This window comes from Carcharhinus amblyrhynchos, chromosome 15 (assembly GCF_965287045.1).
Source record: "Carcharhinus amblyrhynchos chromosome 15, sCarAmb.v2.hapA, whole genome shotgun sequence".
NCBI lineage: Eukaryota > Metazoa > Chordata > Chondrichthyes > Carcharhiniformes > Carcharhinidae > Carcharhinus > Carcharhinus amblyrhynchos.
In genome coordinates this window covers 72,857,346-72,879,310 of record NC_137338.1, presented here as the reverse complement: position 1 = coordinate 72,879,310, position 21,965 = coordinate 72,857,346, and the positions used below count along the sequence as shown (strand labels likewise).

The 21,965-nt window shown below is 41.3% G+C and overlaps 1 protein-coding gene across 5 annotated transcripts in view; it reads left to right on the top strand.

Annotated features, from left to right (window-relative positions):
* LOC145353434 (plastin-2-like) overlaps positions 1-21,965 on the top strand; it is a 67,038-nt gene that overhangs the window by 30,204 nt on the left and 14,869 nt on the right. For 3 of the 5 annotated variants that reach the window (XM_080204203.1, XM_080204202.1, XM_080204204.1), the window contains exons 4-13: positions 2,137-2,263; positions 6,122-6,257; positions 9,601-9,682; positions 9,861-10,026; positions 12,376-12,518; positions 14,446-14,466; positions 15,941-15,967; positions 16,186-16,281; positions 17,954-18,149; positions 19,472-19,550. In XM_080204203.1, the coding sequence (XP_080060329.1) occupies positions 2,137-2,263; positions 6,122-6,257; positions 9,601-9,682; positions 9,861-10,026; positions 12,376-12,518; positions 14,446-14,466; positions 15,941-15,967; positions 16,186-16,281; positions 17,954-18,149; positions 19,472-19,550 (1,073 nt within the window). The remainder of the gene's footprint in view (positions 1-2,136; positions 2,264-6,121; positions 6,258-9,600; positions 9,683-9,860; positions 10,027-12,375; positions 12,519-14,445; positions 14,467-15,940; positions 15,968-16,185; positions 16,282-17,953; positions 18,150-19,471; positions 19,551-21,965) is intronic. The other 2 variants (XM_080204205.1, XM_080204206.1) reach the window with 2 other exon arrangements.

Below are 21,965 nucleotides of genomic sequence, written 5' to 3'. Positions count from 1 at the left end.
TATGTTTGCCAATATTTGCCTTCAACCTGTACCATACCATATTTTCCAAAGTTAACACTAAATGTTTCTTGAACTTAAAGCATATTAATCATCAAATATGCTTTATGGTACAGTGCACAAACTCTTAAACTGTATTCTTCAAAGCACTTTTCCCCACTTTGTCTGTATATTGAATTACTAACCATTGAAGCGGTGAATATGGTATGCAGAGTGGGAGATTAGTAATGGAAACATAGTAATTATATGAAGATAAAAGATCTTAGAACCAGAAACAAGTTTGATTTCAGAGAAATAGGCTCACATAGAAATATATAAAGGTTACTATGTCACCATGTTTCTCAATCTTTCCACTGTCTCTGATTTGTCACACTGCTTATCCAACAACCAGTACTGGATAAGTGACAGTTTCAACCAATTAAATATTTGTAAGGCCGACACCACTGTTGATGGTCCCTGCCACAAACTGTATTCATTACACAAACTCCATCTTTCTCCTTTTGAGGCTGAACTAGACAATTCACAACTGCAACATGCAGTGTGATATTGAGCTATGCTTCTGACCCCGTATCCTCTCCATCATTTCAATAACATCTTCACCCCTTACCCCATACGCTACTGAATCTCTCTCGTTCATGGCTTTGTTGCCCCTCGATTCAGGTATTATAATGCTCTAGCTTCCCACCTTATGACCTCCATAAAACTTGAACTCAACCAACACTCTGCTGCCTGTATCATAATTTGCACATGTCCCATTTACCCTATCATCTCCATTCTTGCTGACTTACATTAGCTTTCAGTTTGGCAACTTAAATCATATGGGCCTAGTATCCAATTAGAAATGTTGATTAGATATCCAACTCTCTTTTATGCTGGAAATAAGTACACAGTTCATAAAATAACTTTTTACAAGCAGACATTCTCAACAACTTCCTGGAACTTTGGAGACTGCCAGTCTCACTACTGTAAGCATAGATGCTACTACCATTGTCAGTAAGAACACTTTATTTACACTTCTTCCCAGAAAAAGAACCTCGTTACTATAATGTGTAAATTCAAATTATTGTTGTTGAAACCTGGCTAATTCATGTTGGTGTATACCCTTTATGTGAACAAACAGTCTAATTATCTTTTATTCCCCCCGGTCCCTTATTTCTTATCCACATATCCAATCTAATTTTGAATAGTGACATATTTTGTGCATCAAATACCAATCCTGGAAGTGAATTCCACAGCTTTACAACACTTTAAAGGAGTTCCTTCTGCTCTCTGGCCTAATCTTGTATCTGTGACCCTTCATTCTAGGCTGTTCAGTTAGTGTGATTAGTTAATTCAGAGTGGAGCTGTGAATGAAATGAGGATCTTATTGTAAATCAGGAATGTTTGCTTTAAATACCAAGTTCAGGATTTTCCGGCCCAGTCATGGTGGGATCCGCTGCGGGAGATTTGGTAACCCAGCCAAAAGTCCACCGACTTCCGGCAGGACAGAATGATCCCAGCAGTGAGTGGGGACTGAAAATCTCATCTCAAATTGGGGTGAAATTGCACTATATTGATATTAAGGTACAGAGATGTGAAATTCCCTTTGCTGTTTAGTGAAGGAGTCATTTGTTTTATTGGGCAAGATTTTGCTGTTAAAGTAATGACACTTGCCTTTATTTATGTGCAAATGTGCAGCAGCTTCAGACAGACACATGGGTAAAGATAAAAATGCAAAGATCATTGTTAGAGTTACTCCATTCTACTGTTGTCTCTTTTTGCCCCCTCTTTCTCTATCAATCCAGTATTTCTTCCCCTCTTTTTATTTCTCCTGATTTGATATCGAATTCGCCAACTGCTACAATTGTTCAGTCATTGCACTGTTTATTTCACAATCCTTTCGTTGCACTGGTTAAATAGTCACTGTTGCTTGCCTTGTTCACTCTGGCCCCAGATGCCTGGTTTCCCTTACATTGATGTTAACAGCTCACAATTTCAACAACTTGCCACACAAAGAACCTGAACATTGCAAGGGCCAGGCTAACAGCAGGTGCTCTGCACTCCAAAAGAATAACAGATTCACTAATAGATGCTAAACACAAAGAAATCAGGAAACACAATATTGTTGAGAACTCATACTCATCTCTTGCGTTTTTGCAGCTTTTCCATGGTTTAAAGAGCAGTGATGTCGCAAAAACGTTCAGAAAGCAACTCTTTAAGAAGGAGGGAATCTGTGCTGTTCATGGAACTGAAAAATCCAGTGAAGGAACCCAGCACTCTTACTCAGGTATTTCAAGTTGTCTCGTTCTACACTCTAGTTTGCTGCTGCAAAGTGTATTTGAATGTTTGTAAGAGATGCATTTACAGGAAAACTAGATAAACATATGAGGGAAAATGAAGTAGAAGAGGAATGGGAGGAGGCTCACGTGAGGCCTAAACACAGAACTAATGGGCCTTTTGGCCTGTTTCTACACAGTGTATTCTACATCATTCAAATGATGTCTACTTTTAAAATGAGAGTTCAGAATGCAAATGTACAGGCACTATACTGTAGTAACAGCATTGTCTAAATGCAGCCTCAGAACATTATATCTCAATCTCACAATCTCTGGCATTGCGACCCTGAAATAATAGCCAATTTAGAGGCTATGGCTTAATTAGTTTCCAGAAAATCAAACTAGATTTTGGCCTGAAGAAAATGTGGAAACATTGCACAAACTGGGACCAGGGTGGCTTGCGGCAAACATATATCACAGACCTCTTGCTTCCTTCACTAAATCCCTATAATGCAGAAGGAGGCCATTCAGCCCATCAATTCTGCACTGACGCAATCCCACCCAAGCCCTATTCCCATAATCTCACATTCCTCTGGGGAGTATGTTCATATCTGCATGTGCAAATGTATCTTTTCAGACTAAAGTGTTGGTATCTGGATGCCAGTGCAAGGCAACAAATTAGCAAAAGAAGTGGTGTGGAAAATCTTTGTTTACGGTGATTAGCATTTGGAATGTCCTTTTGGACCAGGGTAGTGAGGGTGATGACCTTGAATTCATTCAGGGTAGGCATGTGGTGTAAAGGTTGCTGCAGATGTTCTTCCATTCTAGATAGGTACGATTAGGTGGGCTAAAGGACCTCATCATTTGCATTAATATGCTGACCTGCACAAATCTGCTTCTTTGATATGTCTCATTAATGGGCTTTAAGCTTATAAAAATACATAACCTGACCCCACTTTATTAAAAATAATAGCAAAATACTGCGGATGCTGGAGATCCGAAATAAAAACAAAGTGGTGGAAAAACTCAGCAGATCTGGCAGCATCTGTGGAGAGTGAAACAGTTAACATTTCGGATCTAATGTGACTTCTTCAGAACTGAAGAGAGGTGGAAATGTTCTGGACTTTACACTGTTGTTAAATGTGAGAGGGTCAGATGGAGAAAAAGGAATGGTCAGGAATACATTAGAGGGGCAGGAGAAGTCAAAGGACAAAGGTGTCATGGAACACAAGGCAAAGACAATAATAATAGTAGTAGAAAAGGAAGAAAGCATTGGTCCAGAATAGATGTTAAATATATGTTGAATAAAGGTCAGAGCCAGTTGAAAGCACCGAGGGAGAAAAATGTGAAATGGGGACAAAGTTTATGGTCTGAAGTTGTTGAACTCGATAATATTTAATACTTATTAGACTCAGTCCTCTGAATTGAATACTGTACCTGTTGTGGCTGTTGCTTTTAAATCTGACTCACTATTGTTTTTATTAATATTTGATTTTCTGGTATGTAAATGTAAATAATCTATAGTACGTCTTATTGTCGCATGTTAAGTCAATTTGATGTGAAGTGAATTTAATAACTATCTCCTCCTATAAGATTTAAAATCCACATTTTTAATATCATTCATATATGAATACTTTGAGTAATTTTAGTTACTGATTTACATAATTTGTCTTGTGCAGTGAATATTCTAAAATGGGTGGCATGGTGGCACAGTGGTTAGCACTGCTGCCTCACTGTGCCAGGGACCCGGGTTCGATTCCTGGCTTGGATCACTGTCAGTGTGGAGTTTACATGTTCTCCCCGTGTCTGCGTGGGTGTCCTCCGAGTGCTCTGGTTTCCACTCACAGTCCAGAGATGTGCGAGTTAGGTGGTTTGGCCATGTTAAATTGCCCCTTTAGTGTTGGGGGAACTGGCTAGGGTAGATGCATGGGGTTGTGGGGTTTGCGCCTGGGTGGAATTGTAGTCAGTGAAGACTTGATGGGCCGAATACCCTCCTTCTGCACTGTAGGGATTCTATGAAACAACTACATCGTACTACTAGTTTTTAACAATTCTATGTTCTCCTCTGATTCGAGGACTGGCCCAGTTGTCAGTTGGAAAATTTCTTCCGTTTTTGAAATTTTGCAAGAAGTTGAGCAACTATGAATTGCTGGCAAGGATTAGCACATTTCTGAGAATAGTTTAAAGTGGAGGGGGGGGGCGGTGTGAAGTTTATTTTAAACACGAGAATTAATAATTGCAGCGACCAGTATCGCACAGTGTCTTCCACACGTGCAGCTTGTCGTGTGTGATATGGAATTTCCCCACTCAGCAATGAGTCATTTCAAAAAAGCCATTGTACATTCCACAGATCAGTCTTGGGGCTGAGTTTTGTATCAAGCCGGTGGCACTGCCCACAAGCTGAGAAGTCAGGAGCGAGCCCATCACTGGGAAGCCATGACCAGATTTTATGGTCATGGCTGTTCGGTGGCTTCTGAACTGTGAGTGAAAATGTCACATCTCCAAGAGCTGTGAGTCAGTCAGATGGCTGACAGCTCCCCAGCGGCTTCTCCAGAACCAGTAGTCCCTGCTGGGATTGCAATTGGCCCCTAACAAGGTAAATGTAGGCTGGCCTGGAGGTGAGTTGAGTGAGCTCAGTAGGGCTTGTCAGACCAGCCCTGGGGAAGGGATGGGATGTGAGTGTGGCAAGGAGGGGACAATGAAAGGAATGGAATTCAAGCAGGGCACGTGACCTTATGTGTTAGGGGTGGCTTTACTGGACACAGGGTGCTCAGACAGGAGATCAAGCCCATAGCGAGAGATGGCATGGGCAAACCTGTTGCTGGTAAAATCGCAACAGTAAGAGGAAGGTCTTAGGTGGGCACTAGTTAACCACATAAGGGCCTCAATTAGCCCAAGGGCTGGTGGGTCATCCAACACCAACTCTGCCACTGGTAAAGTAGCAGCAGAGACCAACATGGCACCATCCTATCTGATTTTATGCACCATCTCTCCACCTGTCTTTTAGCCTGCTCCTAAGTGGAACGTAAAATTCCAGCATGAAAATCATTAAGGCACCAAAAGAGACCATTCAGCCTGTGCTAGCACTCTGTAGAACAATCCAGTCAGTCTCGTCTATCCCTACATTTATTTCTCTCAAGTACCCACCCCATTTCCTTTTGAAATCATTGATCATCTCCGCTTCCACCAACCTTGTGGGCAGCGTGTTCCAGGTCATTATCACTTGTTGCGTAAAATATATTCTACTTCACAGCCATCTTAACATTGCTTTTCCCACCTGTTGTGACACTGCAACAAAAAAGGAAAATTCCCCCCATGTTATTGGCTGACATAATGTCAGCCAGTCTAAATATGTGTGGGTTAGGTTGATTGGTCAAGCTAAATTGACCCTAGTGTCAGGGGATTAGCAGGGTGAATATGTGGGGTTACAGGAATAGGGTCTGGGTGGGATTGTGGTCACCCAGTGGGCTGAATGGCCTCATTCTGCACTGTAGGGATCTTATTATTCTACGATCTTTCTTTGACGCTGCTTTTTTTGTGTACCAGGAACTTCAGTATTGTGACAGGCATTCAAAAGTCTCTGTCCCAGTAATCCAGTGGCTCAGGCTAATGCTCTGGGGCCAAGGGTTCAAATCCCCACCACAGCTGCTGGTGAAATTCAAAAGTCTGTCTCTCTTTGAATTTTGGTAACAGGAATTTTATGTTCTCAATTACTGATAGGTTAGTTATTGTGTTGCAGTATATGTGGACTGTACTGTGTCTCATGTACAAGGGGAAGGCTAAAACAAAAGTGATACATTTGAGCAAATGCTGAATATGTTGATTGTTCCTTGAGCAACTATTCACTATTCTTGTCTCATTTATTGCAGAGGAAGAAAGATATGCTTTTGTTAATTGGATCAACAAGGCTTTGGAGAAGGATCCAGACTGTCAGCAATTGATTCCTATGGATGCCAACAGTGACACTGACCTTTTTGCTGCTGTTGGGAATGGCATTATCCTTTGGTAAGTAACTCAGCTTTTCCTAACATATTACTGCCAGGTTGCTATGGGTCCAAAACTGTCCGTCACTCCTCTGTTTGCACCAAGTGGAATGGGGAATATAATATTTATCCTGTAGCTGGTGAAAGCTTACTCTGATTTGGTAATTCAGACACTGCCAGCAACAGCATCCTTGGCTTTGCCAGATGTGTTGCCCGTGTCACCAGGGAACCACCAGAAGCAGCAAAGTTGATGCCTGGCATTTCTCTGACATGCCATTGCTGCAGTCCATGTCTGTGCTTTGCAGAAGATTAAACTTAAAAGCAATAAAAAATATTTTAAAATTAACCACAATAGCACTGAATTATTTTTAGAACAGGTGAGAACAGAATACTCAATGAACATTGAAGTATCAAATATATGATTTGCAGAATTGTGATTAGATCTGCAGTGTTGGGTACCAAACCCCAGGAGGCTGTATTGCCTTTGGAAGGGGGGAACAGCACAGATTCACCATAGGAGCAGGGAGAGAACATTTCTCAAGCCTGTTTCATCTTTCAGTATGGATTATGGCTGATATGTGACCTAAGTCTATATACCTGTCTTCACCTCATATCCATTAATATCTTAATTACAAAAATCTATCAATCACAGACTTAAAATTAACAATTGATCTGGCATTAATTTGCAGAAGACGGTTCCAAACTCCTACCGCCCTTTGTGTGTAGACATGTTTCCTGATTTCTGGCTCTAACTTTAGACTATGGGCACGATCTCCTGACTCTTCATACCAGCATGATCTGATCCCACTAACGGCAACCTCCCCCACCCCCGCCCCTGGCCACAGGTTTCCCGGTGACGTCATGGGATCAATGGGAAATCCCATTGACAGCGGTGGGACCAGAAGATCCTGCCATCGGGAAACATGCCGCCGGGAGGCCAGAGAATTCTGCCCTCTGTCCCCTAGTCCTGGACTCCTCAATCAGCAGAAATAGCTTCTCCCCATCTACATTCTCTGTCCCTCTAATATCTTGGGGACTTCAATCAAATCACCCCTTAACTTGCTAAGTTCCAGCAAAATTATACCAGGAGCTTACAGGATTAAATTACGAGGACAGGTTCAATAAACAAGGCTTGAATTTCCTTGAGTTTAGAAGATTGAAGGATGATCCCACTGAAGTGTTTATAAATGATTAAAGGGGTTTAACAGAGTAGGTACAGATCAATTATTTCCTCTGGTGAAGGAATCAGAACAAGGGGGCATGACCTTAAACTTTGTGCTAGGGTTAAGGAGTGAAATCAAAATGTAATGGGAATTTGGAATTCGCTCCCCAAAACAGTGGTGGATGTTGGGTCCATTGAAAGTTTATTAACTTGGATAGAGGACAAGCCAACCAGCAGAAAGTTGGAAAAATGGATCCTTTTCTAGTTGGCAAGATGTAATTAGTGGGGTGTCACAGGGTTTATCCTCGGGCTCCAACTATTTATAATCTATTTCAATGACTTGGATGCAGGGATAGAAGGTATAGCCAGATTTGCAGATGGCATTAAAATAGATGGGATCGTAAGTTTCAATGAGAAAATAAGAAATTTACAATTGGATATGAATAAGTCAGATGATTGAGCCAAAATTCAGCAGATGGAGTTTAACGTGGATAAATGTGAGGTTATCCATTTTGGTCAAGAAAATAGAAGGCAACTTATTATCTAAATGGAGAGAAACTTCAGAGTGCTTCGGTATAGTGGGATCTGGTGTACTTATTGGAACAGGAGTAAGCCAATCAGCCCATCGAGCCTGTTCCACCGAGGTACCAGAGATTGGAGAATAACTAACATTGTTCTTCTGTTTAAGAAAGGCAGATGAGACAATCTGGGAAACTACAGGCTTCTGGTGGGGAAATTGTTGGAAAAGGTTCTTAAGGAATCTAAGAATCTGGAAAAGAATAGACTTACTAGATAGGCAGCATGACTTTGTGAAGGGGAGGCCATGTCTTACAAACTTGATTGAGTTCTTTGAGGAAGTGACAAAAATTGACCAGGAGAAGGCAATGCAAGTTGTATACATGGACTTTAGTCAAGCCTTCAATAAGGTTCCTCGTGGCAAGCTGATACAGTAGGTGAAGTCATATGGGATCCAAAGTGAGCTGGTAAAATGGATACAAAACTGGTTTGGGCATAGAAAGCAGAGAGTAGCGCTTGGAGGGTACTTTTCTAACTGGAGGTCTGTGATAAGCGGTGCTCTACAAGGATCAGTGTTGCGTCCTTTATTGTTTGTAATAAATATAAATGGTTTGGAGGAAAATGTAGGTGCCCTGATTAGTTAATTTGCAGGTGATACAAAAATTGGGGGAATAGCAGATAGTGAGGAGGATTGTCAGAGAATACAGCAGGATATAAATCAGATGGGGACCTGGGCCGAAATTTGGCAAATGGAATTTAACATGAGCAAATATGAGCTGATGCAATTTGGAAGGTCTACTGCAGAAGGAAAGTATACAGTAAATGGTAGAGCCCTTAGAAATATTAGCATACAGAAGGATCTAGGCATGCAGAAAAGTGGAGTTGAGGCCAAAATGAGATAAACACAATGGCTACAAGAGCAGATCAGAGGCTAGGAAAAGTGTGGTGAGTAACTTGCCTCCTGACTCACCAAAGCCTGTCCAGCATCTGTAAAGCACAACCAGGAGTGTGATGGAATATTCCCCACTTGCCTGGATGGGTGCAGCTCTAACAACACTCAAGAAGCTTGACACCATCCAGGAAAGGCAGCCTGCTTGATTGGCGCCACATCCATAAATATTCACTCTCTCCACCACTGACACTCAGTAGCAGCAGTGCGTACTATCCTCAAGATGCAGTGCAGCAATTCACCAAAGATCCTTAGACAGCAACTTCCAAACCCACAACGTCATCCATCTTGAAGGTCAAGGGCAATAGATATATGGGAACACCGCCACCTGCAAGTTCCCCTCCAAGCCACTCATCATCCTGACTCGGAAATGTATCACCATTCCTTCGCAGTAACTGGGTCAAAATCCTGGAATTCTTTCCTTAACGGCATTGTGGTTCAACCCATCGCGTATGGACTGCAGCACTTTAATAAGGCAGCTCACCACCACCTTCTCAAGGGCAACTAGGGATGGGCAATAAATACTAGCCTAACCAGTGACACCCATGTCCCGCAATTAATTTTTAAAAAATGTAATATCTGATTTTTAAAAACATGTCCTTTGTTCTTAGTTGCCTTTGAAAAGGTAAGCTATTGTTCATTTGCTTGTTCATTTTTTTTCCCTTGGTTGCTGAATCTTTGAGTCATGGATATCCAATAATTAACCTGAATTCCTGTTTTACTTCTGTTTTAATCTAGTAAAATGATCAATTTGTCAGTGCCTGATACCATTGATGAGAGGACGATTAACAAAAAGAAGCTCACCCCGTTCACTATACAGGTAGTGAGATCAACTTGCTAAGGCTGAATGAATAAAAGTATATTCTCCATTTTAACACCAAGTTGGTGTGCTCATTTTTGATGACCAAATACATTGTTTGCCGCCATAATTCTTTTTGTACTAAGTGTTACATGTACAGATGTTTATCATTGCTGCCACTCTTTCTATATTTTTACAGGAAAATTTGAATCTGGCTTTGAATTCTGCCTCAGCAATTGGGTGTCACGTTGTTAATATCGGTGCTGAGGATCTAAAAGAGGGGAAGCCTCACCTTGTATTGGGCCTTTTGTGGCAAGTTATCAAAATTGGCCTGTTTGCAGACATTGAGCTGAGTAGAAATGAAGGTAGGTGCTGGTGTCTGTTAATGGGCAGTTCTCAGACAATCCCCCACCCCACCCACCACTATTTTAGGTTTTCGGGTTATTTAAGGCTTGAAGGATAATGGGTAAGGATTGTTCAGCTCACAAGTGGAAAGTTGTGAATGGGAAGAGAATGTCTAGCTGGGAACAAATAGGAATAGGGTTAGGTTGATTGGTCATGATAAATTGCCCCTTAATGGCAGGGAATTAGGAGGGTAAGTTTGAGGTTATGGAAATAGGACAGGACCAGAGTGGGATTGTTGTCGATGCAGGCTCTTTGTGCCAAGTGGCCTCCTTCTGCACAGTAGATTCTATGAAGAATAAGCTGTTTAGCCTCCTGAGCCTCTTCTGCATTCAGTTAGATTGTGGCTGATCCACATCTTAACCTCATCTACCTGCCTCGGTTTTGTCTTCCTTTTGTCGAGTCAGTTTTGGCATTTTCAGTTAACCCACAGTCTCAGCAGCTTTTTGTGGTGGGGGATGGGAAGAGTTACGGATTCCCATTACCCTTTGTGTGAAGAAGTACTTCCTGATATCACTCGTGAATGGCCTAACTTCCGTTGTCCTGGTCTGGCTCACCAGATGAAATAGTTTCTCTCTCAATACCCTATCAACTCCTTTCAGTGTCCGAAGCACCTCAATTAGATCACTCTCTTTTATATTTAAGGGATTACAAGCCTAGTCTATGTAACCTGTTCTTGTAATTTAATCTTTTTCACCCCAGTATCATTGTAATGAATCTGTGCTGTACTACTGCATTTGTCCCTTGTGACAGATTCTACTAACTTCCCCACAGTGGATATTAAGCCAGGTTCCTGGTCCCGAGAATGAATGTTGGAACATTTCTTTTTTTCTTTTTCTCCCCTCAGCCATCGGCAACAGGTGAAAAATCCACCTGTTTCCTTGATCTTCTTGACTTGAGCACAGCCAAATACCTCAACTTGTATAATATTGTTATCCATGAGCATGTCTGTTACCTATAACTCAGAGTCCAAATTTAATCTGGGTCACCCCAGCATGTACAGGCAGTAGGGTAGGGGAGAGGCAATGGCCTAGTGGTATTATCACAGGACTACTAATCCAAAAACTCAGCTAATGTTCTGGGGACCTGGGTTCGGATCCTACCCCAGCAGATGGTGGAATTTGAATTCAATAAAAAATATCTGGAATTAAAATTCTACTGATGACGATGAAACCGTTGTTGATTGTCAAAAAAAACCCATCTGGTTCATTAATGCTCTTAAGGGAAGGAGATCTGCCATTCTTTTCCTGGTCTGATCTACATGTGATTCCAGAGCCAGAGTAATCTGCCCTCGGGCAACTAGAAATTGGAATAAATACTGCCAGCCAGTGATGCCCATGTCCCATGAACGAATAAAAGCTAGCAGCTTGAGAACACATTTTTCAGGAGGAATTGAATTTGACCTCTATTATCTGTATTAAATTGGGATTACTAAGTATCAAATCCACCAAACCCATTTTATTAATTATTAATTTTGTGATTGTTTGAAACTAGTTCTCATTCAGCAAAAAAATAAGTTTGTGGCGAAACAGTTGTAATTATAATGATATGTTCTGATACACCATAGAATCTACATTTTTCATTTAACTCTCCCCTCGGAGCTGGAATTCTGTGCAATTATTTAAGGTGGAAGTATGTCATTGGTTACCCTGTGAGATCACAAATAAGATAGTCAAATGCATTGTTTATGGAATGATCTTTTTGTAAATAAATAACAAAGTTTAACGATAAGAGTAACTCAGCAGAACAGTGATAACTATGAAAGCAGGAGCACAAGTATCTCTTGCAGAGTAAAAAACCTTCCAAAACCCACGCTTGCTCAGAACATGGGTGGCATGGTGGCATAGTGGTTAGCACTGCTGCCTCACAGCGACAGGAACCTGGGTTCAATTCCAGTCTTGGGTGCCTGTGTGGAGTTTGCATGTTCTCCCTGTGTCTGCATGGGCTTCTTCCGGTGCTCTGGTTTCCTCCCACAGTCCAAAGATGTGGTTAGGTGGATTGGCCATGGTAAATGCACGGGACAACAGGGATAGGGCAGAGGGGAAGGTCTGGATGGAATGCTCTTACGGAGGGTCAGTGCAGACTCGAAGGGCTGAATAGCCTCTTTCTGCACTGTAGGGATCATATGGTTCTACCCCTCAACAAATAATTACGTAGCAGAAAAAGCTCATAAGAACACTCTGTTCTCAAAAATGACACTCTGTAACGTACCCTCTGTTCACATTTTGTCTATATCAAATTACCAGGTAACTTAATGTGTTATTAATAACTGGGAGCTCCCACTGTTATTTATCAGAAATGTTTGTTTGCAGCACTGATTGCCCTACTCCGAGAGGGTGAAGATCTGGAGGACCTAATGAAACTGTCCCCCGAGGAACTGCTGCTGCGTTGGGCTAACTACCATCTGGAAGGTGCCGGCTGCAAAAAAGTTAACAACTTCAGCTCTGATATCAAGGTACAAGTGATGAGTTCAGAAGAAAATTGTTTAGTTTTTGTCTCACACACTGTAGGAGAGAAACTGTTGCAATACGGCTTTACGGTCTGTGCTGTTTGAAATTAACTGGAATATAATCTAACCAAATATTTTATTGAAGTTTGTGGCTGTTTGTGTTATTTCATAGAATCATGCTTCATATGATTTTTACAAGGCTGCAGTTCAAGTATTTTAATAGCGTAAGGAAATGTTTGAGAATTCTCCATTCAGTTCCTAATGCATATGAGTCCACTCTGAACTTCACACAATTTAGTTTGTTTTAATTTATTCTTGGGATGAGTGACACTGGCAAGACCATATTTATTTCCAATCCCATATTACCCTGGAGCAATGATTGTGGATCTGCATTTTGAACTGACGCAGGTCTTGTAGTGATGGTGATCCCACAATGGTGTTAGATAGGGAATTCACTACACGGGCAGTCTTTGTTTAGCCTCTTGCAAGATGAGTAGAGTACAAGAATTAACGTGTCTTACTATAACTGAAGAACTTTGATGAGATTATACCAAGAGTACTGTGTGCAATTGTGGTATCCTTTCCAGAGGAAGTGCAAGAAATATTTACCAGACTAATCTCTGAGGTGGTGGGATTGTCCTACGAAGAAAGATAGAGGAGACAGGATATTCTGTAGGGTTAAGAAGAATGAGAGGTGATCTAATTGAATCTTACAAATTCTTAAAAGACTTGACAGTGTAGATACAGGAAGGATGTTTCCATTGGCTGGGGAATCTAGAAGCAGGGTTGTGGAGACTCAGCCATCGGGAGGGGAATTTTCTGGCTGTGCTCTCCCCAAAACCGGAAAATCCTGCCTAAGGTCAGTGACCTTTCCATGGTCTGCACCTTGCCCGCCACAATTCCTGTGACAGATGGGATGGGAAAATTTGCCCCGTTGAGTAAGTTCAAGACAGAGATTGATAGATTTCTAGTTATTAAAGACATCAACAGATGTGGAAATAGTACGGGAAAATGAGATTGAGGTAAAAGGTCAGCCCTAATGTAGCCGAGTGGCAGAGGAGGCTCAAGGGGGTAAATGGCCTATTCTTGTCCCTATGTTCTGATAGAGGCTGATTGGTGTAGGACATTTACCATCAGTACATAGTGCTTGCTTATTCTTCAATTCATTAGTAATAAGTCACAATGCTGGGAAGAATAGGATAGCTTTTACTCTGCACTTCGCCTGTACTTACCAAATCTTTTGAACACTTGGTGCTGCCACTAGTTGCAAAAGGGAAACTCATCCTGAACCTTTGTAATGGTAATCTAACAGTTCTTGAAAGAAACAATTCGATTGCCTTCTACTTTTATGTAACATTTTCTTCTAAATTCTTGCATATGTAGAGCAGCTTTCACATCCTCAGATACATCCCAAAACATTTACAGCCAATGAATTATTTTGTAATGCAGGCAAACATGATAGAGAATCTGTATAAAGCATCACAGAGAGTGATTGACCAAATCATCTTTTTTATGATGTTGGTTCACATGTAACATTTCGTGTTATCTTTTCAAGATGACCTCATAGAATTGTTATGGTGCAGAAGGAGACCATTTTGCATCATAAAACGAGCATCATAACTTAGTGCCTTCATCCCGTACCCCTGTACAATGTTTGTATTCAAATAATCATCTAATGACCTCTTGAATGACTCAATTGAACCTGCCTCCACCACACTTCATTGCAGTGCATTCCAGACCTGTCATGGACTTGAGATCAGTTAAGGCCTGATTTCCTATGGACAAAAGGGCCTATGAAAGATGATGTATTCCCTCAATCCCCCATTCTGTGGTATAACCACACTGAAGCATCAGAGTGCCACAAAGATTCATGAGTGGACTTTTGTGGACAATGTCTGTAAAAGTAATATATTTCCTATTTTTTTTAAACTAGTCATCAACTGAAGAAACTGAAGTAAGTCTGATCACTGTAAACCCTACTACTACCTATAGTTCCCTAATGTCTTCCCTCTAAATGTTGTGTGAAATTGTCCAAGGTACATATACAATTGACCAACCCTAATGTTACTGTTAAAATGATTTCCCAGATGTGGTACTATGGAGTAAATGATATGTTAGAACTCCAAGTGTGGAGCCTTGTTCAAAGGGAGTGTTGACGACTGAATCGATCATGGAGATGGAGTACTACCTCTGATTCACTACTCCCCGTTTTAATCAATGGGGAATCAAGAGATTACAAATTGGCCTCGGTGCCTAATTATCCAGTCTGCAAGCAGTCCTGCTGTCGAGTGAGGCTCCACTCCAGGAGATGTAGAATTTGCCCCTGACCATTGTACATGCACAGAGAGAAGTGATGCGTCACTGTAAAACAGACGTCAGGAACATCCTCTTCACTCAGTGAATGCCCAGAATTCACTGCTAGCAATATGTCATAAAGACTAAATAATTAAGCATGTACCTAAAACAGTTAGATGCTGAGGTGGAAGAATTGAGAGCATTGAGCTTTCATGAGCTGAATGGACTTTCCACAAACCTTATTTTTCCTTGTATTATTGCATAAACTTGTTCTGATAGGTTGCAAAGTGCACAGGTTATTAGATACGGCAATAATAGTGTGGAGTCTGAACCCATAGCTTTTGACTCAAGAAGCGAGATTACCACCAGCAAGACAAGTTCACCTTTGACCAGTATATAATTTTCTTTTTAAGTTGAACATCCAATTAAAATAGGAGAAGAATGTCAATAAATTAAAGGGAATTGTTACAAAAAAGTAGTCATTAAAGACCAGAAAGCTAAAGTTGTTTCTCGCTATTCATCTTTGGGATGTGGGTATCACTGGCAAGACCAGTTTTCAGTGCCTATCCCTAGTTGCCCTGAGAAGGTCATGATGGACCCTCTTCTCGAACCCCTGAAAGCAATTTAATACAACACCCACTTCACAAAAAGATCAGCTACATCCGTGTGGGACTAGATATATATAGGTAATTCCGGATAAGATTCCCTTTCCTCGAGGATTGGTGAACCAGTTGAGGTTTGCTGACTCTTGGCAGCTTCATGTTCAACTTTACTGACACTAACCTTCGATGGAAAAAGGATTTCAAATTCCACGGTGGAACTTGTATTCATGAGAATATTAGTTCAGTATCATTACCATGCCGCCATACCTTCTAAAGCTTCATTAAAGTATAAATTCTCTGCATCACCAAAAGCGATGACAACATAAATGGAACATATTTACCGCGTCTTTACTGTTGTTCTGTAGCTTGCAGTGATGGTCCCTTGAATGCTTTCCCCTCGATGTGTCTCCCTTGAATGCTAAATCCTGTCCCGTTTTACTTTCCTCTACTCTTTGTCTGTTTGAATTCTTAATGCTGCCCCCCTGGATGTCTCGTATTTCTGGACTGTTGTCATATGGGTGAACTCAAAAGCTGACTGACTTCTGTAACTTGATGAAGGTATCTGTTCAACTGTTTTTAGTGTATTGGATTAAGGTGGGTTTAATGTGCCAAGTGATAATGTATTTGATTCCATTTATCCTGTATCTTATTGCATGTGAAATTTAGCCTTTCAGAATAAATGAGAAGTCTTAAATAATAGCAGCATTCCCTCAGTGTGATTTACCTATTTTTATAACGAACGCACCAGTCTCATACCATCTTCATCAATTCCGCAGGATTCGAAAGCTTACTTCCACCTCCTCAATCAAATTGCACCAAAAGGTGAAGAAGAGGGTCAACCTCCAATTCCAGTTGATATGTCTGGTATTAATGTAAGTACTTAAACTTCCCATGACCTATCTGTACAATGCATTTCGTCATGTCACACTTCTCTAAAGTAGTAAAAATGACATTTAGTTTGCTCAAAGATTGCTTCCAACTGTAAAAAGAGGAAGAAATAAAGGTTAACAGGAAATTTAACTCACTGGTTAACTGTTTTGACATAGCTTATCTGATACACTGGTTAAGTGTTTAATATTCCCTGTATACGACACTGGTTAAAGCTTTAACATTCTCTGTATAACAAACTGGTTAAGGCTTGGACATTTTCAAAATAATGTACTAGTTAACTCATTTCAAATCATCTTACTGACTAAATGAGTTTAGTTCCTGTGCATTAGTTAATGGGTTAATTGATTAGAAGTTCACAGGAATTTAATTTCTCTGTATAACACACTGATTAATGAGTTCAACTTTCCCTGCATAACACTGGCTAAGGTTTAATTTATCCATGCAACAATTGGTTAATGGGTATGGTTGCAAGTTATAACAGAAATAGTGTAACAGTCGTAAATGGGTTAATTCTTGAGTGTAACATGGGTTAACAGTTCTGATTAGAAGCTCCTGTTTTTGTTATTTTTTAAATATTTAAATGAATTACCGACTGCATCAAGTAAGGTTAAGACTGAACCAGGGTGTTGAATTTCTGCTGGGGGACGTTGAGGTGAAGGCAATGGCCTAGTGGTATTATCGCTAAACTATTATTCCAGAAACTCAGCTAATGTTGAGTCGGGTTTGAATCCTGCCACAGCAGATGGTGGAATTTGAATTCAATAAAAAAAATTAAATATTTTTGACCATGAAACCATTGTCAATTGCTGAAAAAAGCAATCTGGTTCACCAATGTCCTTACCTGGCCTGGCCTACATGTGACTCCAGAACCACAGCAACGTGGTTGACTCTCAACTGCCTTCAGGCAACTAGGGATGGGCAATAAATGTTGGCCAGCCAGCGACACCCATGTCCCACAAATAAAACAAATTGTCAGCCGAACTTTGGCGGAAGATCTGCAGAAATGTCAGAGGAACAACAATGTGATGGCAGGAGATCCCTTACAGAAATCCAGTTGTGTAGCGTCACCATGCTTCATAATTCAGGGCAGATACCACCTGTGTGAGGGGATGATTTGTGGGGGCTGGAATTGCTGGATGCTGAGGCTGTAAGAACATAAGAACATAAGAAATAGGAGCAGGAGTAGGCCATCTGGCCCTTCGAGCCTGCCCCGCCATTCAATAAGATCATGGCTGATCTGTCGTGGCTCAGTTCCACCTTCCCGCCCTCTCCCCATATCCCTTAATCCCCTTGCTTATCAAAGACCCATCAACCCGCGTCTTAAAAATATTTAGCGAGGCAGCCTCCACCACTTCAACAGGCAGAGAATTCCAGAGATTCACCACCCTTTGAGTGAAGAAGTTCCTCCTCAACTCCGTTCTAAACCGCCCCCCTTTATCTTGAGGCTGTGCCCCCTAGTCCTACTGTCTTTTTTGAGCGGGAAGAGTCTCTCCACCTCTATCCTATCCATCCCATTCATCATCTTATACGTCTCAATGAGATCTCTATTTGCCTTATATTGGGTGTATGAGAGAATATTAAAAGATTTTAGCCTGATTTTATGTTTTGACCACATTTGATGGTAAATCACAAATATTTCAATTACTCATGCAGGAAAATGACGACCTGAAACGGGCAGAGTCAATGCTTCAGCAGGCTGACAAGCTTGGCTGCAGACAGTTTGTCACAGCAACAGATGTCGTTCGTGGAAACCCCAAGCTAAACTTGGCCTTTGTCGCGAATCTTTTCAACAAGTATCCAGCACTTCGGAAACCCGAGAACCAGGACATTGACTGGAGCCTCCTAGAGGGTAAGCTTTTGAGAATATTAAAATGTGTCTGAGTGTATAAAACCCCTCTGCCCTACTAGCAAAATTATTAATTGAGTCTGAGCTCCCGTTAATAAATATCTACTCCTCCTCTGGTGCAAGTTATAGCCCATTGATGCCAGACAAACCCGAATCTCAGGTAAATACCCGAGAACCGGCACTGCATGCTGCAGTCACCTCTGCTCATCTTGGGTGAGGCTCTTCACTGCAATTATGGCGATGGGTAAATTTAATCATGTGCTAATTCAGCAACCAAGAGAGGGTCATTGCACAAAGGAATGCAATTTTTCAAAATTTGTTCTGGTAAATTGATTTAAATATAGCCCACAAAAACCATCTTGGTTACCGATGGAGTGTTCTGCATTCCCAGTTTAGGAAACACAGAAACATGGAAAATAGGAGGAACCCCTCAAGCTTCCTCTATCATTCAATGTTATCATCCAGAAGGAAAAGAGTAAAACAGGGAAATAAAAATAATGCTCTGAGCTGTTTGTTTTTTCCTTCTGGGATGGTTGATTCTTTGTCTCAACACAACACTCACACACCCACCCCATCCCAGTTGACACCTGTTGTGTCTAGAAATCTATCTATTTTCTTCTTAAATATATTCAATGGCAAGAATATTAAAAACTCTGAAAATATACAATCTGAGGATGTCACGAGAAATGGGGAGCTGTGAGAAGCGGGAGGTGGCGGAGGGGCATCGATGATGGTGGTGGTTACTGATATAAAGACAGACTTGAGTTAACGCAGTTCATTTCACTTGGTTAAGATGTGACTTGATTCTGTCTGCCATGGTTATTTCTCACTCGTTTGGTCTATGTTCCTTTGTAGTTCCTTGTTAATAAATTTGAAAGACAATACAATTTCTTTCATCCAGTTGATTAATAATTGTGGTGAAATATGCCCTCAATACCCAGGGAACAACACTTGTCACATCTCTGCTAATCAGCATGACTGTAATGAATGGCGGAGCAGGCTCGAGGCCTACTCCTATTTTCTTATGATGTTATACAGTCAAAATGGAACCCTTACACTCTTATCTTCAATCTCCCCAACCACAAGATTATCATCAATTCCATGTGCATTGACCTTTGCTAATATCTTATGTGGAACCACATCAACTGCCTGGTCGTATGGACAAAATTCATAGACAGTCCTTTATCCATTGTCTTTCTTTAATTCTGACCTTATGATTGTGGCTGATACGTTTATGTGATTCAGGAATTAATTATACTGCCTGCCTCTTTTGACAATTTTCTGTGAATCATTCAAGCAAATTGATAATTTTTCTAAACTTGCAGGTGAAACGAGAGAGGAAAGAACATTCAGAAATTGGATGAATTCACTGGGTGTGACTCCTCGTGTGAATCATTTGTACAGGTGAGGTCACTGAAAGAATAATCCCAAGTTATACCCAGGTAAAACTGCTCCATTCTGCAGTGCCAATCTGGCAGAACACTAACCTCTGGGTGAACACTGAGGTGGGTATGCCGGCGTTGGACTGGCGTAAACACAGTAAAAAGTCTGACAACACCAGGTTTTAGTCCAACCTATTTATTTGATAATATACTCACAAGCTTTCGAGGGACACCCTCTTCATCAGGTGAATGGAGAGTTCTGGCCTCAGACAGAGCATATAAAGCACAGACAGTTTAGAGATTACTGATTAGAATGCGAATCCTTACACCTAACCTGCTGTTCAAGACCTGAAGTGGCTGATAATGTGAGTGGAAGGAGCACTGATCACAGTTTAAAGAGATGTGTATTGTCTCCAGACAGTACAGTAAGTGAGGTTTTGCAAACCCAGGCAAGTCACGGGGGTTACAGATAGTGCGACATGAACCCAAGATCCCTGTTGAGACCGTCCTCATGTGTGCGGAACTTGGCTATCAGTCTCTGTTCAGCGACTCTGCGCTGTCGTGTGTTGAACAGCAGGTTAGGTGTAAAGATTCGCATTCTAATCAGTAATCTCTAAACTGTCTGTGCTTTATATGCTCTGTCTGAGGCCAGAACTCTCCATTCACCTGACGAAGAGGGTGTCCCTCGAAAGCTTGTGAGTATATTATCAAATAAATAGGTTGGACTAAAACCTGGTGTTGTCAGACTTTTTACTGTGAACACTGAGGCACATGCATCAATCACAAGAACAATGTTTTAGCAGTCCAGCTCAGTCACATGTGAATAAGCTATCTACGCTTTAATATTTTGCAAGTATCACTATACAACCAATTGCAGCATCTTCCATTCTGGGAACACTGAGACACATTTCACACCTTGGCAGCTTTCTCTCTGAAAAGACCAACACTGACGAGGAGATCCAACTCCAGATTAACTGCATCAGCTCAGTCTTCCATAAACTATAGCAGCAAATACTTGACAACAAAGCTCTGTGCAAGTCAACAGAAGGGATGGCTCTGGACAGTACGCATGATGTGGATATCCCCTCTGCACCCATATTGTCCCCCTCTTTCTCCACCTCTGAACCGCCACTGCACCCCCTGCCCCACTCCTGTGGCCCCTCACACCTAGTCCCATGGCATGTAAATGACCCCCATTTGATTTGCCTTTGAGCTGTTGAGTTGTTCCAGCAATAATTTTGAAATTGATTGCACTGCCACAGTATAGAAACCGCAGCCGTCAACTAGCTCCCACAACCAGCAATGTGATAATGACCAGATAAACTGTTCTTTGTTACATTGGTTGAGGCATAAATACTGGTTGGGATACAGGGGAGAACTCCCTTACTCTTCTTTGAATTAGTGCCATACATCCTCCAACACCTCATCTCAGAGACAACACTCCCAACAATGCCTGGATTATATGTTTCTAACACTACACAGGAACTTGAACCGAGAACCTTCTGAGCTACCACCCAGCCACAGTGAACAGCTCAAAATCAGTTACTGGCTGAATAGTGGTTTTTCCATTGAAATTCATGAAGGTTATGAATGTCCTGTGTGGATCATTAATCTCTGACTACTAACAGCACATTAAGTAAATTGCATTTAATATTAATGCTGTTTGCAACATAAGTAAATCAAGAAATCCTTACGTGATTGTACTATTTACAACTGAGGCGGAAGCAATTTGTAGTTGCCTTATGAGACTGTACTTCTGTTGTATCACCATTAGATGGTACCAACATGCTGTTTGAACCAAATTCTCCTTCTCCACAGTCACAACTGTTGAACATTTGCAGTTAGTATATGAATTAGATTTTAGGATATATGCTTAATACTTACGCAAGGATATTTTGGCCTTGGAGGGAGTACAGAGGAGGTTTACTAGGCTGATACCGGAGTTGAGGGGGTTGAGCTATGAGGAGAGGCTGAATAAACTAGGCTTGTACTCGTTAGAGTTTAGAAGAATGAGGGGAGATGTCATTGAGACGTATAAGATGATGAATAGGATGGATAGGATGGAGGTGGAGAGACTCTTCCCGCTCAGAAAGGATAGTAAGACTAGGGGGCACAGCCTCAAGATAAAGGGGGGGCGGTTTAGAACGGAGTTGAGGAGGAACTTCTTCACTCAAAGGGTGATGAATCTCTGGAATTCTCTGCCTGTTGAAGTGGTGGAGGCTGCCTCGCTAAATATTTTTAAGACGCGGGTTGATGGGTTTTTGATAAGAGAGGGGATTAAGGGTTATGGGGAGAGGGCCGGAATGTGGAACTGAGCCACGACAGATCAGCCATGATCTTATTGAATGGTGGGGCAGGCTCGAAGGGCTAGATGGCCTACTCCTGCTCCTATTTCTTATGTTCTTAATTATAAAATAAACAGTACTGATTTACAATG